The following is a 16,835-nucleotide window of genomic DNA, read 5'->3' as shown; positions in this document are numbered from 1 at the left end:
TTCCATGTGTTCTCCCCCACCAAGCCCTCCTATTTATTCCTTCCCACTTAACTCAGTCCCCTCCCCAGTGACATCTCCTGGGAGGAAGAGGAAGCAGGAGCCAGTGGCCTTGGTTTGCACAAAAGTGGGTAGGGCTTTGGGGCAAGTAGGTGAATTGTCATGCTGCTGAGGTCTCTCCTTGGCCCTCCGTTCAGGCCCTGCACTATGATGTATGAAATGTATGTACAGACCAGATGTTTATACAGCCAATAAAGATGGAGTTTCCATATTTATCAGAATGATTGTGACAGAAGATTTCTTTCCCAGTTAGAGGGCAAGAGACAGGGCTGGGTGGTTAGGACAGCTGAAGGCAGCTTGTTTACAGTGGGCATGTGGACAAATGGTAGGTCAGGATGGGATCACATGTTCTAGGGACCTGGCTTTGGGCCTTTGATTAGGGTGTCCCCAAAAAGCACGTGTGCTCCCAGGAAACATGAGTCTTCCTGTAAATACCAAGGCATGACTCCAATGCTGACTAAAATTTATAGAAATTCTTTATTATTAGACAAAAATAGACTCTTTTTTATAAAACCCCTCTTTATGTGATCCCACTCAGGTCTCTCTGTTCAGGGGGGAGGCCAAGAAGGGAGCAACTCGCTCCCTACCCACCTCCCCTCTCCCCTCTCGCTGCCGTCCTGGGACCTACAGCTGGGTGGAGCTGGCAGGGCCTGATTCTCCTCCAAGGCTGGTGTTCTTGTGCAGCCGGGGCCAACCTCATCCCCACCAGGGCTCAACTTCTGATGCTTCTTCACCCTCACACGTCTGCCTCTGCCATCTGCTCACGTGCAAGGCCATCCCATGGGTCCATCCACTTAGCTTAGCAGGCTGGGGTCAGGAAAGAGCAGTGTGCCAGGCTAAGGCCTACTCCCCATTCCTAAGGGAAGGGGACCCAAGAGGGAGTGAGAGCTGTGGGGTGCCGGGAGGGGATGCAGTGTTGATGTGGGCTCTTCGAGCTGGGCCTGCCTTCACTTTCTGTGGCCCAGTAGAACTTTGGTGATGAAGCTGACAATGGCGCCTGCAGGCTGATCTGGGTCAAGTTCTGCGAAGAGGTGACACACATTCTCCCAGGGGCTCCCCGGCTTCTTGGCCACGAAACCAAAGATCCTAGGGGTACAGAGAGTCAGGGGAGGGAGTGGGCCCAGCACCTCTTCTACAGGGAATGCAGAGAACTGGGCGGGATGTCCCAAATGCCAGGGTTGGGGAGAATGGGGTATCTGGGTCCCTGGGAAGGAAGAAATAGAACTCATTGGGGAGGGAGGCTTACTTGGAGGTGGTCCCGTCAAGGTTGGTCCATCTGCAGAAGGAGAGGAACCGTGAAGGTGTGTACCCTGGGGAACCTAGGGCTGGGGACTATTGAATATGAGGGGCTTCATGGGACCACTGGGCCATGAGAGGAGAGGGTGAGGAAGAAGGATCACCTCCGGTCCTGAGGGTCAGTGCTGGAGAAGGTGATGCTATTCACTGGATAGTGGCGACGAAAAAACACTCTGCACGAAGGAGAGGGAAGGTCATACTCAGAAATCAGGGAACTCAGGGGCCCAAGCATGGGGTTTCATGGCCTGGTCAGCTGACTCACTTCCTTTGGTTGTCTGTCAGTGTAATGCCCTGGGCGGTGACCTTGAAGTGGACAACCGCAGGTGTAGGGCGGGGGCTGCAGCTCAGAGCTGCAGAGCTGGCTCGGGCCACAGCTTGAGGGCCTGTCAGTGACTCAGTCTCCACGGAGGTCAGGTAGAGCACGCTGCAAGCTGCAGGGGCAGGATGTGGATGGGAAAGAGAGAGTCACATCTCCCTCTCCTTTCCAAGCCTCTTGTACTTTTCCTAGTTAGTCCTACTCAGTGCACTGGAATCACACCCATAATCTGTTAAGGAGAGGACTTCCATGACTCCACCTAAACTAGATCAGTAACTTTAGAAAAGGGGCCTGAAAAGCTGAGTCCCCACAACTTGCCAGCTTTCTCACACTCCAGACACGGAGGACCCCCTTCATCAACTCATATCATATGGGGCTCCCTTGCCTTCAATGGGCCAAATGGCTCCTTCAGAGTCTACCCACCTCAAGCCCTTTCACAAGGCCCCATGCCCTGTATTTGCAAGGCCCCGTGATGCCCAGGGGTAGGAAGGAAGGAAGGAAGCAAGGAAGGAAGGAGAGGTCTACCAGCGCCCTGACGTAAGAGGTCTGCGGCTGTGCTCATGTTGGTAGGCACTGGAGTCTCAGGGGCATCTTCCAGAGGATCTGGAGGAAGTGAGGGCCAGTCCGGCTCAGTCAGAAAGGAGTAACATCCTCTAGGAACTGGAGTACTTCCCTCTGCCTCCCCCAAGGAAAACTAGCTGGAAAGCGGATAAGGAGAATCAGAGAGGGCAGATTTCAAGTACTGACCTTTACTGGGAATGCGCAGACAGCAGGGCAAGGAGATGGGGGAGATGGAGTGCTGGGAGACCAGGGCAGACAGGCTGCCTGCAGGGGAGGAGGTGAGAAAAGCTCAGTGAGATTCCTACATCTCCAAGCTTCCTGCCCAGCCTCTTGCAACTCTTTGGCCTCTACCAAAACTCAAGCCAATTGTAACCTCCTTCCAGCCCTTTTTACCAAAGTGGGGTTCACTGGGACAGCCCTTGATCTTCACTCCTTTCGGCCCTGTCTCAATGAGGAAATGGCGGACCAGCTGTTCCAAGGGATCCCCTGAGAGGAGAGTGAGATTTTATCAGATTCCATACTCCCTAATTTTTCCTCCACAGTCTTTTCCAGAGCAGAGGTCATTTCCTGCCTCTCACTACTAAACCCCAGTTTCTTAGGCTGCAAACAGCAAAGCTGGTGGTTTAGGTCTATGTGCTGCTCTTCAGGAGAAAGCTGGGCAGTCTTGACCCATAAAGATTTAACTAACTCATCTAGTTGAAACAAAGTTAGAGTTTCAACCATCCAGCAGGTTTTTAGAGGCTGTAAATCGCCTGGAAGTAGACTGCCCATCTTTCCTTCACAGAGCTACTGATGGATTCGAACTGCCTTCATGACAGGCTTCCATGAGTCAGTATAGATGGGACAGTAGTAGGTTTGCCTTTCTTTTTCCTTTCTTCTCCCAGCTCCACAGCCCTGTCCTTCAGTGTTCAGAGCGCTCTGTACCTTTCCAGGGCTGGGCACTTGGTGGAGGTGTAGCCACCTTGAGGGCCAGTCCGTAAGCCCCTTGGAATGAATGACTGTCCCTGATCAGGAAGGCCCCAGGCTCCTTGTCTTTCAGCAGGGTGATGGCTAGGGGTTGAGGGGAAGAAAAGTTTTCAGTGGCTGAACAAGCCCCACCCCAACTCATACCCACCAAGTCCCACTCTTGTGCTAACTAGGCTCCCTCTTGCCCTGACAGCTGTGGTGTTGGGGACAGAACTTAAGAATTATCAGGGACTCGGGTGGTGTTGAATCTAACCTCCTTAGGCCCAAAGCCCAAGATCACCTGTTCAAGTGAGGTTCAGTCCAGGCTCCCCTCACTGGAAGCAGGCAGTAATGCCACAGGCATTGGGTCAAAGGGATGAAGCTCAAAAGTCAAGACAAATCCAGACAGAGCGGGTAAGTGGGGAGACAGGCTGGGCCCTCACCTTGATCGCGGGAGAGGTGTGGCTTGTACCAGAACTTGGATGTATCCTGGACGAACTTGACATTACTTTGGCTCTCTTGTGTCGAGGACTCTAGACAGGGAGGGACCGAGCTCATGCCATGCCCTGCTCCACAGGAAAAAGCAGGGTTTCCCAAAGTTGCCTTCTGCCTTCTCATGGCCTTTATACCTGGTATGTGGGGGGCGTTATCAGGGAGCAGAGGTGCGAAGGTGACATGATGACTGGTGCCCCTGGCTGGCGATGAGGCTTGCTCTGCGTCCCAGGGCCCTGGCTGCTGCCCAGGCCCCAGCAGGTGGCGTTTCTCTGGCAGTGGGGGCTGGGCAGGGCTGCTGGTGTCATAGGACACAGGCAGGGGGAAAGCAGGGGTGGGTGAGCTCTGAGGTGGTTCTGGGCTGGCCATAAGCCAGGGCATCTGGGCAGGCACAGGGGTCAGAGGAGACCCATCTGGACTATCTGGAGGGCCTCGAGGGCCCTGCCAGGGGGCGTGGCGAAGGCCTGGCAGCGTGGCGGGCACTGGCCCCCGTGGACTGGCATTCTCTGTGCGGCCCCCTGGACTTCTTTCCTGAGGCCAGTCATTGGGTGAACTGGGAGGGGAGGTCAGAGAGAAGGGGCGGGGGGCTGGAGGCTCAGGCCCACTTCTGGCTGGCAGCTCAGGAGCCTTTTCAGCGCATTCCTGGGATGCAGCAGATGACGCCTCAGTAGGACTCAGTCTCTGAGTCGATGCCAAGGGGGTTGCCAAGGTGGGAGACCGGGTATCCTGGTGTCGGGTACTGCGGGGTGAGAGGACAGGTGGTAATCAGGGCTGCAGAGCCTGATGGGAGCCGGCCACTTGCATCTGAGCCTTTGGCACCAGCACCCCTTGACATACCTTTCCTTGCCCTGGACTGGGCTGCTGGTGTGAAGTGGTGTAGAGGGAGCAGACAGCTCTGAGGTGGCACTGCACTGGGGATCTCGGGGAGAGCGAGGCAGCGTGCTGTGGCCACTGGGGCCCTCCCTCCAGGACACTGTCTCAGGTGACTCTGCAGCGGAGACAGAGCAAAGCTCTAAGCCAGGAGCAGGAATACCACTTCCCTCTGCCCACCATTTCCCAGAGCCCTCCTGTGCCCTGGACCCTCACCACCCAGTGCCTCTCACCTGTAGATGCCAAGGGGCCAGCTGGGGCCAGGTGTCCAGGCAGGGGATACCTGTCCCCTCCCTCCTCCGCGGGGATCTCATAGCTCAGCTTTCTGGACTGTGGATAAGGTGGGCTTCCCGGGGAAATGGAGCCAGCACGTGGGGAGTGGGCACCAGGGTTAGGATACCCTCTGCCCTCATCTGGAGACCCACAGTTGTGAGGCACACGGCCGTACGCTGGGCAGTAACTGGGAACTGCTCCTCCATAGCCGTACGGCACCAGGGCAGGGTACCCGGGACGCCCATACCTGCTTTCTGGGCACAGCGTGTAGGAACAATTCTCATGCCCCTCCTCGCTTGCCTTGGGGGCCTTGAGGCAGCTGTAGTCAGGAACTGGGGCATGGTGGTGCCCACAAGCAGGCACCAGTAAGGGTAGGGGGTGCCCTGGCCGCACTGAGTGCAAAAGAGGCTTGCCAGTGTCACCTACCCACCCTTCTCCAGCCTCCCTCTCCAGCCGCAGCCCATAAAGGGCAGCTGTGGGCAGTGCCAGCTTCTCCTCACAGGCTGGGCAAGGGCACAAGGCAGGCAGTCCAGGATCTTCCAGGATTACCACCTCCCGGTAGCCTGGAGAGCGGTAGCCGAAGTCTGCAGTGGCTGGTTTGCCCAACTCCGGCTGGTATGGATATGGCCCCTCAGACAGAGATCGGCAGAGACGCCTCTTCTCCACAGAGGCCTCAGCATAGCCCTGTGGGGGCCCCTCATAGGCCCCGCAGGCCAGGCGTCGCCTCTCCAAGGTTCCCTCTGGTCGGTAGTAGCCCCCATTGGGGGCCCCACAGGGCTCCCGGTAGCCTTGGCGACAGGAGCAGTGGCGACTGAGGCCAGGCCTGAGGCCTGAATATAGCCCGAGGTGGGGGCCTCCGCCTGTGGGGGGCTGCTCCTCGTCGTCTAGGATGGCTGTCTCTCGTCCAGCTCCCCGGCCTCCACTGGACACTCCACAGCCTCCCAGGAGGCGATCGAGCTCCTGCCGCTCAGCGGCTGTTGGTGGCGGCCGGCCTGGAGACTCGGCAGCAGGCTCTGTGGTCAGCGTGGATGAATGGCCAGAGTCACTGCTGACAGAGAGCATGGGGGGTGGAGGTGGATCCGGAGAGGGTGCTGGTGGGGTCTGTCGGGGGGGCCTCTGCACCTGGGCATAGGGACTGCCATCCAGGGGACCCCTGGTGTGGGTCAGGGAGCCTGGGTGGAGAAGAGGATCCAGGAGGGAAACAGGGAAGAGGGGAAAAGAGAGTGTGAGAGACAGATCTGGGAACTCCAGTTAAGGGCCTTGGTGGGGATTGGAGGGTGGTGGTGTGAGGGTGGAAATGGGGATTGTGGGTCAGGGACTTGCCTGGGCTCCCTCCCTCCCACCATGCGGCACCTCCTCCCACTCTGGACCTTCCCCACACACCGTCCACACTGTCCTCATGGTGCTGGTTGAAGTTCTCATAGGAATCCCAGCGGACGGCAGGCTCCGCGGTGTTGTAGTCAACAGAGACAGAGGGGTCATTCCGTGGAGTGCTGCCTGTACAAAGGCCATCCAAGCGATGAGGTGCAGTGGGGTGCACACCTCTCGGCCCTCCCCCCAAGGCCCTGTTCTTACCTTTGATCTTCTCAGGGCTAGAGGAGAAGACAAACTCCACCGAAGCTTGAAAGGGGAACTTCTCATCTGTAGAGAGTAGACAGTGAGGACCAGGCACCCGGCCTGTCCTATGCTTTCCTGTCTGCCCATCCGAACCCGCAACCACCTGCCCCTCATTGGGCTCTAGCCCCCTTCAACCTGCCCTGACTCACCCATCCAGGCCTCGTCCAGCTGGTCTTTACTGAAGGTGAGCAGCGATGCATGGATGGTGCACGTGTGGAACTGGACACGGAACACGAGTATGCGGTCAGTCCCTCGGCCACCCTTGTGGTAGCATGTCACCTGGTTGAAGGGAGGGAGGTCAGGGGGTCAGGCTCTCATATCATTTATCTGCCTCTACCTTAGGCGCTCTGGTGGCCTAGTGGTTAAGAAACTGCACTGCAATCCTGAAAGCATGACGTTTCAATCCACCAGCTGCTCTGCGGGAGAAGGGCAGGCAATCCTTTCCTGTGCGATTAACTGCCTCTGAAAACCCACTGGAGGGTCAGCTGTGGGTCAGTTCCTACTCAATGGTACTCAACCACAACAACCACCAGCACCTTGGGGCCAGCTACTAGCCTACTTCAACCTCCAGGTGACACCTCCACCCCCAACTCCATCTAGGAGTCTCCATTTCCACCCTTGAACTTATCATGCACCAGAAGACTGCAGCAGGCAGGATCCATCCCCACCACACCCCTCATCCCATCGCCTGGACTCTTCTTGTTGCTAGGACAACCCCCCCCCACACCCCTCTTACCATGACATCGCCTTTGAGGAGGAGGGCTGGCTCCAGGCTGATGCAAAGCTGCTGGGGACCAGGGCCTGCAACACAACTGTGGGGGAGAGAGAGGGCAGAGTAGCATCAAGGGCACTTTGGCTCAGAAGTGGGCCCATTGCACAATTAGGGAACAACTGAGTCCCAAGTGAGACACTTTAACTGAGCCTCAGCTCTTCCATCTGTAAAATGGTTTCTATGATGTTAATTTTTCAGGTGTAGTGACTACAGCTGGAGGTCCAGGTATCTAGGGAGGCTGGAGAAGGAAAAATCTAGAAAGTGAGGGTGCTGAGGAACTAGTCTAGTCAGGGAGGAGTCAGGAGACTAGGACAGGACACTCACTAGACTCCAGAGGTGTAGACAAGCTGCATAGACTGGTAGATTTTGAGGAAAGGCTGGAAGCCTGCAGGGCAGGGAGGAGATGGTACATGATGAGGGTTACGGAGTAAAGTCAGGTGGGAGAGTAACCCTCCCCAAAGCACAGCTTGGCAGCCTCTCACCTATGCCAGGTTCAAAGGCTGGCAGCATGGGCACAAGCACATAGTGCAGGAAGAGAGGACTGCTGTTCATTCTGATGGATCCAGACAGGAGACCGCTGAAGTAGCTGATGTACCTGGGGATGGGGAAGAAGCATCAAGAAAAATATAAGCCTCTTTCCCAAAGACTCCCTCTCACCATTTCAGTTTTTTCTGTCACTCACTCTGGGAAGGACTGCTCTTCTCAGAACGTCCCTCCTAGTTCCCAGCCATCAGCAAGTTCTTCCTTGCATCTAACTTTGATTCCCTGAAGGTTTTATACTTCCTGCAGCTGTCTAGAATGCTTTTTTGCCTCAGATCTCTTCTCTGACAGACTTTGTTTTCTTTACGCCACTTATTGTCCAAAAGGATCTCTATTTAGTCACACGTTTCTTGTCTTCCGTTCTGTGAATGGAGTGAGCCTAGTTCTGCATTCTCAGTAGCTGGTGCAGCACCTAGCACACAGGAGGTGCTCAATGAAGGCATATGGTATGGATGGGAGAATCAGGGCCTTCACAGTTACCAGAGAGCTGCTCCTCCTACCATCCCCAGTCTAGGCTGCTCACCGGCGCTGGGAGGGCTGCAGCTCCGCGGCCACCTTGTCCTCACAGAACTTCCGCATAGTAAGTGTCGCCAGTGCCTGGTCCGCCCTGAGGAGACCAGGATAGTATGGAGGGTTAAGGGCAGGCCTTCCACACCTGAGCACTAGAGCAGAGGAGAAGTGTGATCCCTCTAGCTCTTAGAGGAAGCCTAAGGTGGTGGTAAAATGATCTAAAAGCCCCACATACAGTCACTTTATGAGTTGTTGCACCTCAGACAACAGTTCCCTGAGCTTGGGTTGCCTCATCTGTAAAATGAAGCCAGAAGACCATCTGCTCAGGACTGAGGTCAGACGTGAGTGAGAAAATGGAGATGAAAATGTCAGGTTTACATTATAGGGCTGAGTAAACAGGGGGCCTTCTGGGGAGATGGTGTCCTGCCTGAGGGGCCAGCTGGAAGAAGAGGCCGATCAGGTGGGAGGGGAGCCTCACCCAGCAGAGATCTTGCTGTAGTGCATGTATGCAGACACGATGACCCCAAGCTTTCCCTTGCTCCCCTGAGGACAAAGAAATGGGAATAAACGGTCTGCTGAGGCCATCGGCTGTGGGCACCCAAATCTCACGCCCCTCAAGGGCCCTGCCCACCTTGCAGTACAGCACAACCACATGCTGTGGGTCCGCGCTGAGCCACGTCTCCATGGCCTTGCAGATGGAGCACAGCTTGTCCAGGGGTGGGGCGTGCAGTTCAGGCCAGCCGAAGTCTTGGACCTTGGGGGCAAAAGAGGGTGACGAGAGGAGGGGGTCACAGAAGAAGAGAGATGGCTAGGGGTAGATTTGGGATTGTTGCTGGGTGCCATAGGGTCAGAACTGATCCATACCTGACCCTCAGTGGGTTTTCAGAGGCAGTTAATCACATGAGAGGAGACTGCCCATCTTTTTCTCAAAGAGCAACTGGTGGATTTGAACCATGTACCTTTGAGTTGCCAGTGCAACTCCTTACCACTAGGCCACCAGAGATTTGGGTAGGGTGCCAGAACCTGGGGGCGGGGGCTTCTTAGCACATTCCTTACCAAAAATAAAACCTTGATACCTGCATATTTTTGGGATGCTCAGGTAACACATCATATGGGGAAATGCATAAGAATGAAGAAAATGCAACACAACAAGATAAATAACTCAATTGAAAAATGGGCACAGGATATGAACAGACACTTCACCAAAGAAGACATTCAGATGGCAAACACATACATGAAGAAATGTTGAATATCCCTAGCTTTAAGAGAGATGCAAATCAAAACAACTATGAGATATCATCTCGCCCCAGTAAGAATAGCAAAATTAACAGAAGAGCAAACATCAAATGCTGGGGAAGTTGTGGAGAAACTGGAACCCTGATTCACTATTGGTGGGAGTGTAAAATGGCGCAACCTCTATAGAAGGCTGTATGGCGCTTTCTCAAAAAGTTGCAAATAGAAATACCATTTGACCCAGCAACTCCACTACTGGGAATATACCCTAAAGAAACCATAACCGCCACCCAAGCAGATATATGCATACCCATGTTTATTGAGGCTTTGTTCGCAATAGCAAAGAGCTGGAAACAACCCAAGTGCCCATCAACAAACGAATGGATAGAGAAGCTCTGGTATAGTCACACAATGGAATACTATGTAGCACTGAAAAACAAGGAACTCGTGAAATATAATGCAAAACTGATGACCTTGGAGGACATTATGTTGAGTGAAATATCTCAGTCACAAGGGACAAATGTTGCATAGGGCCACTGTTGTAAAATGGGTCTGACATTGCTGCTGAGGGAAGACAGAAAAGGAGGGGAGGAATGATGTATACTGCATTGAAACAGATGAGGGAGAGAATCGTTTGAAAGGGATATATGATTGGGTATCATTGTCAGGACAAGAGTCCAGACTGAAGGCTGCACAGTGGAGTGGACTTGGAGGGGAGGGATTGCATAACAATAAAAGAGTTTTTCTTTTCAAAGAGAAGAGTGAATTGGGGGGCAGGGAGAAAAGTGCAACAATGAATGATTGGAAACCCTAAGTCTGTAAACTTTCATTAAAATTAATTTTAAAAAATGGGAAAACAACAACAAAAAAGTGAAGTAAATGTGATTTGCAATAATATTTTTTAAATTTGCAATAATTAATAACAAAGAGCTTGGAGGTTTCTAGGGCAGTTGGGTTTAATAGCCAGGCAGGCCACTGCCTCTTACCTTGGGATTCAGGCGGGTCAGATCATGTCTTTTCTCTGAAAGGTTGAAGAGCTGCAAGTAAAGAGGATTTTAGACGGATGAGCCCTTAGGCAGTGAGGCCTACTGGCGGGTGGCAGGGTTACCACCGCTGTGACATAAAGGAAGAGGGGGGGGTCTTTAAAAGGCAGAAGTTCTCAAGGTCTGAGCCTGAGTTAGCTTTGCCAGTCCCATCGCCAGCAAGGATTTCAGTTTTGCAGCCTCGCAGCCGTCCCGCCCCTACCACTTGGGCTCCGCCCGAGGTGCCCAGGCCTCTCGGGTTTGACGTCAGTGCGTAGCCTCGCCCATCTGGATCTCCCGGCCCTCGCATTGGTTGACTCGGGTAGGCCCCGCCCCTCACCAGGTATTTGTCCCGGTGCTTGGATTGCAGCACGTGGGCCAGCTCGCGCAGGTGTCCTCGGTGTCGCTGCTCATCGGGCCGCGCGGGGAAGGCGGCGGCCAGGATGCGCTCGGTCACGTAGGTGAGGTCCAAGTCCCAGCGTCGCTCCATGAGCGGATCCAGACTGAAGCTCCTGAGCAGGGGATGGAACCTGGGTCAAAGGATGGAAAGGCAGGGCACCCGAAGGTGGCTAGTATGATGGACAGGCGGCTTGGGACGCTGGGACCTAAGAGTGGATGGAGTCAGAGGGAGAATTCCACTTGGAAAGGGAGCTGTTCTGGAGAGCGTTTGAGGTGGGCCGAGGTGCAGGGGCGACGAAGGGGATCCTATGGCACCACCACAGGCACCCCTACTAACCTGGGAAGAGTGCTGCGCTGCCTTGAGTGGTTCAGAGACTTGGTGGATCCCTGGTGGATGAAAAAACCTGGTCTAGACATCTCTCCAGGTGCCATCCACATCAAGCTCCCCACTCCAGAATCCAGGTACTTTCATCCCCAGAAGAAATCTAGGTCCTTACTCCCAAAGCTACCTGCTTCACTCACCTCCAGTCCCCTAATCCCCCATCACCTTACCAGGTGCTCTATCCTCCTGACAGGGGCTGTGTTCCGCCTCTAGAGGGAGATGAGGAAGGCAAAGGAAGTGCTGAGGGCAGGGCGAGCCCTGGGGATAGTGGGAGGCATGTGAGTGTCCCTGTGAAGATGGGGAAGCGGTGGCGGGAGGTGGGTAGCCAAAGCCCCAGCAGGCCCCAGAGGACAAGAAAAGGAATAGGCTCTGGGAACTCTTTCTCCCCCTCAGGATGACTGACACCTATAGCAGTCAGTTCAAGGTAACCTGGGGACTGCCACCAGGGCCACCAGACTTCTGGATACCTCAGCCCCTTGCCTCCCTCTCACCCTGTCCAAGAGCACACACTCACCAGCTCTGCCGGCGGCAAGGCCTGACAGGATGAAGTCACCTGAAGGGAGACCTGAGTGAGGGACTGAGCCCCTGGTGAAATGGATTCTCCTGGCTTTGAGAACGGGGGCCACCCTTTAGCTTCAGTAAGAAGGTGGAGGGGTTGCTAGCGGATGGACTTCAACTGAAGTTCCTCTATTTAAGGGAGCCTCCCCTCTGGCTTCTTGGGCCCCCCACTTGTTGCTCTTGGCTTCCAGCCCCCTACCCACACAGACCCCCATTCATCCAGCTTCAGGGCAGAAGTTATATATAGAGCCAATGCAGGCAGGCCATGGCCAGGGAGGGACACTGGCCTCTTTCACTGGGAGACCCGCCCCTGGGCACTCATATCCCTCAAGCCAACCGCAAGGCTCTAGGACCCCCTGTATTACAGGCGGAGTAGCAAGGAACCTCCTTAGAGAGGAGCTGTCTCAGGACTCCAGTGGGCTGTGTGTGCTGTCTAGGGCTTGTCCCTTCCACCAGCTTTACAGGGCCCAGGACAAGACCCATTCAGGTATCCTTAGGACCCTTCCTCTGGGGGAAGGCACAACCCATCCGGCTGCCTAGTCTCTCAAATCCAGCTCCCCATCTTTTCACCCCGCCCTTCCTCCTCCTCTTCTACCCCCCCCACCCCCTCGCCAGCTGCAGCCTGGGCACAGCACCAAGACAAACTCCCTGTCCACTCGCCAGGGGGTGGAGTAGGATGGTTCTTAAAGGGCCCAGCACAGAATCCCCTCCCACCCAGCAGAGGTTCCTGTTGATGAGAGAGGTGGAACACCAATGGCAGTGTGGCCGGAGGAGCCCCTTTGTGAGGTGGGAAGGGATGCCAGTCCACCATTAAGCAGAACCTTGTACTTACCTTTGCTTCACATTTTCTATGAGTTGCCACTTTGCAGACTGGAGGGGGATGAGAGAGGAAGAATTGTTAGCAGAAGTCTGTTGGAATAGTAGAAGGGCCCCCCACCTTGCCCCACCTCCCAGAAGCAGCCCCTAAGACTTTGGAACTCCAGCTGTGCCGAGCTGACTGGAGGGCCTGGGTCTGAGAGAAGAGTGTGGCAGTGGGTACTAGCGAGGCTAGGAAAGAAGGGAGCCAAGAGTATGGCCTGTGGTTGGGGTGGGGTGAGGAGGGAAGGATAGGCAAAGGCACTGGGCCTCCTGGCTTGCTGGAGTGTTTGCCTTGAGAGCAAGGGCCATTTTTGAAAGGGCAGCCAGCTGCTTCTTGGCTACCATGTTGCCTAATCCAAGGACATCATTCACATGACATTTTATGTGATGTGTATCTGCCCCCTAGGTAGAGGGTTTCAATGACAGAACAGGGCCCCTCACCTCTACAAGAGACTCCTGTTCCATCGATGGTCACCTTACACACTGCACAGACTGGTGGTTTCTTCCGGAAAACCTTCTCCCGGAAGCTGTGTGGTTCAGTTTTTCTAGGCTGGGTGAAAGAACAGACAGAAGTGTCAGTTCCCAGTTGGCTCATCTCCTGGACCAGGCAAGGGCCTTAACACCCTCCTAATTTTCTCCTTCTTCCATCCCTAAAAATCTCCCAGGCTTTTGGTCTACCACCTTCCCCAGCCGAGATGCACTTGGTCACAGCTGCCCAGGGGAGTGATGGGCCCATTGTACACAGTGCATGCAATCTGACCCTTGCATCACACTAGGTCAACTCCTCCCCAAGGGATCACTTGGGCCCCTCACGTGGCTCTGGTATGTGATGTCCTTAGTGGAGGTGCTCTCCGATTTTCTCCACAATGAGGGCCCCCCTTATTGCCATCTCCAGATGGAGGCCTTGTGGAGAGGGGCCTCCAGATACTTCATGTGTAGAATGTTCTGAAGCAACCAGATTGACCTAGCAGAAGTGGCCTCAGCCAGTCCTGCTCCCTTGGCTCCTGTTGTCCCCACGCTCCAGGCAGCTGACAGCCCCCCCCCCCCCCCCCCCCCGCCGTCAGAACAACATGTTTGCTCTTTGTGCGTTGAGGCGGCAAGCAGCAATTGTGTAAGGGAGGGTAATGCTGGAAGGAGAGGCACATAAAAGCGTGACACTTGGAGGGAAAATGTTTTACTGCTTTGCTGCCATTGGATACAGTCTTGAGGAAATTCAAGTGGGATTCAAGTATTCAGTGGGAAAGAGGTAGACCAGATGACTATTTCAGCCGTCCTCACCCAAAAATGAGTGGATAGGAGGCTGTGATGGCCCCGGCTGTCTCATTGCCTTCCTGTCCCATTGTGAGTCCACTCTTCCCATAGTGTGACAGTTTGCCTCCTTTCCCTTCCACCTATTTTTCTCCTCTTCTGGAGTTCAAGGCCCTGCTCTTGTTCTTCTTCCCTCAAGTGTTGTTAAATGCTGCCCTGAGATTCTTTGGGGATAAAGCTTAGCAGTGGAGAAAGAGAATGCCTGCCAGTCAGGGGCCCCAGGCAGCCTCTGATCTCTTGGCTGTCCCTGAAGCTGTTGGGTTAAATTCAACCTAGAATCTTTCTGGGCTAGACCGATCTTGCTAGGCCCACTAGGAAACCTGGGTGCATTTTGGCATTCACAGTGTGTATGGGTGATGTCAGTGGAAAGCAGGTTCTTAAAGTACCCCCTAAGGGACTTCTGGGGAGCTTTGGGGCCTAGTGACAAGAAGCTGCACTGCAGTCTGCTGCAATCCCAAAGCCATCAGCTGCTCTGTGGGAGAAAGATGGGCAATCTCCGCTCATGCAGTTAACTACCTCTGAAAACCGGTTGGAGGATCAGCTATGCATTGGTTCCAACTCTGTGGTATACAACAACAACAACAAGAAGGAAGTTTTCATGCAAATGACTCATGCAGCGAACCCAAAGGCATACAATCTGAATCTACTAGCTGCTCCAAGAGAGATAGGCAATCTCTTCCCTTGTGATTTGCTGTCTCTGAACACTCACTAGAGGGCCAGCAATGAATCAGTTCAGACCAATGGTACATGACAACAACAAAGCACCCCTGAGAACTGGCCTCTGCAACCCCATCCCATTGCCCCAAAACATTACAGGTCAGAGAAAGGACCTGATCTCTTGGCCTTGTTTTAGGGCTCCAGGATGGTGCCAGGCAAGGGATCCTATAATGACTCAGAGATGCATATGGATTGAGGGGCCAGGATCCATATGGTTGGCCTAGGCTAGGGTAGGGAGGTGATAAAAATGAAACCGAAGCCAATTCTTGGTGTTGAGTCCGATTTAAGAGTGAGCCTCTATTGGGTGACAGACCGAATCAGACAGGATCTGCTGCAACATTACTGCTCATGCTGCAGCCCTGGCCACCGCAAAAGGGCAGAGTATTTAGAAGAGAAAGAGAAGCTTGAGGAAGAGGGTCTGGCCTCCCCCACTCCCCACAGCCCCATCCTTTCCCCTCCTCTGCCCAGGTGGGGGCACTCCTACCCTGCAGGTGGCCCGGCTGCTGTCCCTCCTCCCCAGGGCTCTGAGCAGCCTCTCCACAGGGCCGCTGGACTTCATGGTGTCTGGCTGGCCTGGGTGCTGGCCGAGAGGCCTGAACAATGCTGGGGCCTGGCCGGGGCTTCCTGGAAGCAGCCTGACGGAGGCAGCCGCTTCCCTTGGGCGGAGGAGAGGCTGTCTGACTGGTGTGAGGAGAAGCCCAGCCCTGGAAGTGGAGGGGAGTGCAGGCGGGAAGGGGGCAGGTCGCTGCTCCAGGAAGTGGGGTGGGGGAGGATGTGAGGGAGGCCAGGAGATCAGATTCCCAGGATCTACCCTGCTGGGAGTGTCAGCTTAGGATCCTGTGGGTCCCCAGGCTCTGGAGCTACTGTGGAGTCTCCTCTGGGCTTTCTCAGTGATTCGTCCTATCCAGGATCCTGAGATCCAGCTCCCTGGGGCTAGGCAGGGTTGGAGTGGGAATTTAGGTCTCAGGGCAGGGCTCGAGGGCCAGTGGGGAACACTCTGTCCCTGAAAGCCTGGACTCTCAGTACTTCCCCCAGGGGTAGGAGGAGCTGGGAACCACTGTTTTGGCCAGCTCAAGTTCTGGAGTGCACCCTGAGGCTCCTGAGGGCGAGAAAGCCTGATCCTGAGAGAGCTTTCTAAGAGCCAGGGAGAAGAGCTAGCTTCCTGCCTTAGTTTCCCCAAGTATGAAGTAGGAAAACAGACATACAGCACACACACTGCCAGAACAAGCCCCAAGATGAAGTCAGCTTTGCCCACAGGAACAATCCATTCTGTCTGCTGTGCTTGGGACCCAGTCCCCCACTTACCTACCCCTGGCTATCTTTTAGGTCTGTCTCACAGAACCTGACACATCCTTTGAGCCCTGAATTTTAGACCTTCTGCTCTAGTTCTCAGGCCCCCAATCCTAGGCCCCTCCCTCCTGAGTCCCCAGGGGCTGTATACTACCTTCATGTCTCTCCTAGCTCCGTTGTCCTTCCTCAGCAGCTGCCCAGGTCCGGAGGACTAGACGGGCAGGCCCCCACCCAACACATACTCCACCCCCCTCAGCAGGCCTCCTGCCTCTCTCCTGGGAACATGGCCAACTTCCTGTCCTAGGAGTCAGGGAAGGGGGTGGATGAGGCCTTGGGTAGGGGGTTAGTAATCCTCCAAAACCACAAGGGGTTAATGGCAGGAGGTCTTGAGCCTTAAGCCTGGGAGAGCAGCCTTTCCAATGACAGGAGCTGTCAGATAAAAGAATGTGTAAATATGTCTCCCCCCTCCAATTTGCATGGTATTTACTGAATGTCCCTGTACTCTGACAATTCCCAACTCCCCCAGCTCTGGCTTTTCCCACTGGGTCCCTTCTTATCCTCCTGAATGCCCATCTGGACTGGTCTAATAATCCTGTGGTTTTTTTAGATGAGTGCTGGGCTGGGAGGCTGGGAACCCACCCAGGACATTTCCTTGGGGCTCCCTGGGCTGAGCCTAGCCTGTGGCCTCTCTTAAGTGTCAGTTCCCTAGGCCAGGAAGTCTGTCCCCAGGTTACCTTGGACAGTGGGTAGCATCTGTATAGCAAGGCCTAGGCCACTAACTAGAGAAGCGCATTGGATCTGCACCCTACCCCTACTGTC

The 16,835-nt window shown here is 54.7% G+C and overlaps 1 protein-coding gene across 2 annotated transcripts; it reads right to left on the bottom strand.

Moving 5' to 3' along the window:
- Nucleotides 1–514: 514 nt before the first annotated feature.
- On the bottom strand, nucleotides 515–16,465 carry TENC1 (tensin like C1 domain containing phosphatase (tensin 2)). 2 transcript variants are annotated; one of them, XM_006883881.1, is made up of 29 exons: nucleotides 16,171–16,465; nucleotides 13,143–13,251; nucleotides 12,676–12,713; nucleotides 11,800–11,838; nucleotides 11,456–11,494; nucleotides 11,241–11,290; nucleotides 10,845–11,016; nucleotides 10,469–10,519; nucleotides 8,881–9,003; nucleotides 8,728–8,792; nucleotides 8,263–8,346; nucleotides 7,682–7,794; nucleotides 7,524–7,584; nucleotides 7,164–7,239; nucleotides 6,577–6,706; nucleotides 6,386–6,451; nucleotides 6,194–6,307; nucleotides 4,771–5,982; nucleotides 4,505–4,655; nucleotides 3,805–4,406; nucleotides 3,619–3,708; nucleotides 3,155–3,280; nucleotides 2,624–2,716; nucleotides 2,417–2,494; nucleotides 2,195–2,272; nucleotides 1,616–1,784; nucleotides 1,458–1,526; nucleotides 1,304–1,333; nucleotides 515–1,143 (listed from the first exon to the last, which is right to left on the bottom strand). In XM_006883881.1, exons 1-29 carry the CDS (start codon nucleotides 16,174–16,176, stop codon nucleotides 1,005–1,007), a joined length of 4,173 nt encoding a protein of 1,390 aa, XP_006883943.1. In that variant the 5' UTR covers nucleotides 16,177–16,465; the 3' UTR covers nucleotides 515–1,004. The 2 variants fall into 2 exon arrangements, with proteins under 2 accessions (XP_006883943.1, XP_006883942.1); XM_006883880.1 differs by lacking the exon at nucleotides 16,171–16,465 and adding an exon at nucleotides 15,211–15,575 and having other exon boundaries at nucleotides 516–1,143.
- Nucleotides 16,466–16,835: the final 370 nt, after the last annotated feature.

This window comes from Elephantulus edwardii, unplaced genomic scaffold (assembly GCF_000299155.1).
Source record: "Elephantulus edwardii isolate Elephantulus edwardi_28Jun2011 unplaced genomic scaffold, EleEdw1.0 scaffold00030, whole genome shotgun sequence".
In the NCBI taxonomy this organism is placed as follows: Eukaryota; Metazoa; Chordata; class Mammalia; order Macroscelidea; family Macroscelididae; genus Elephantulus; species Elephantulus edwardii.
The sequence above is the reverse complement of the archived record's forward strand: the minus strand, read 5'-3'. Positions and strand labels throughout refer to the sequence as shown.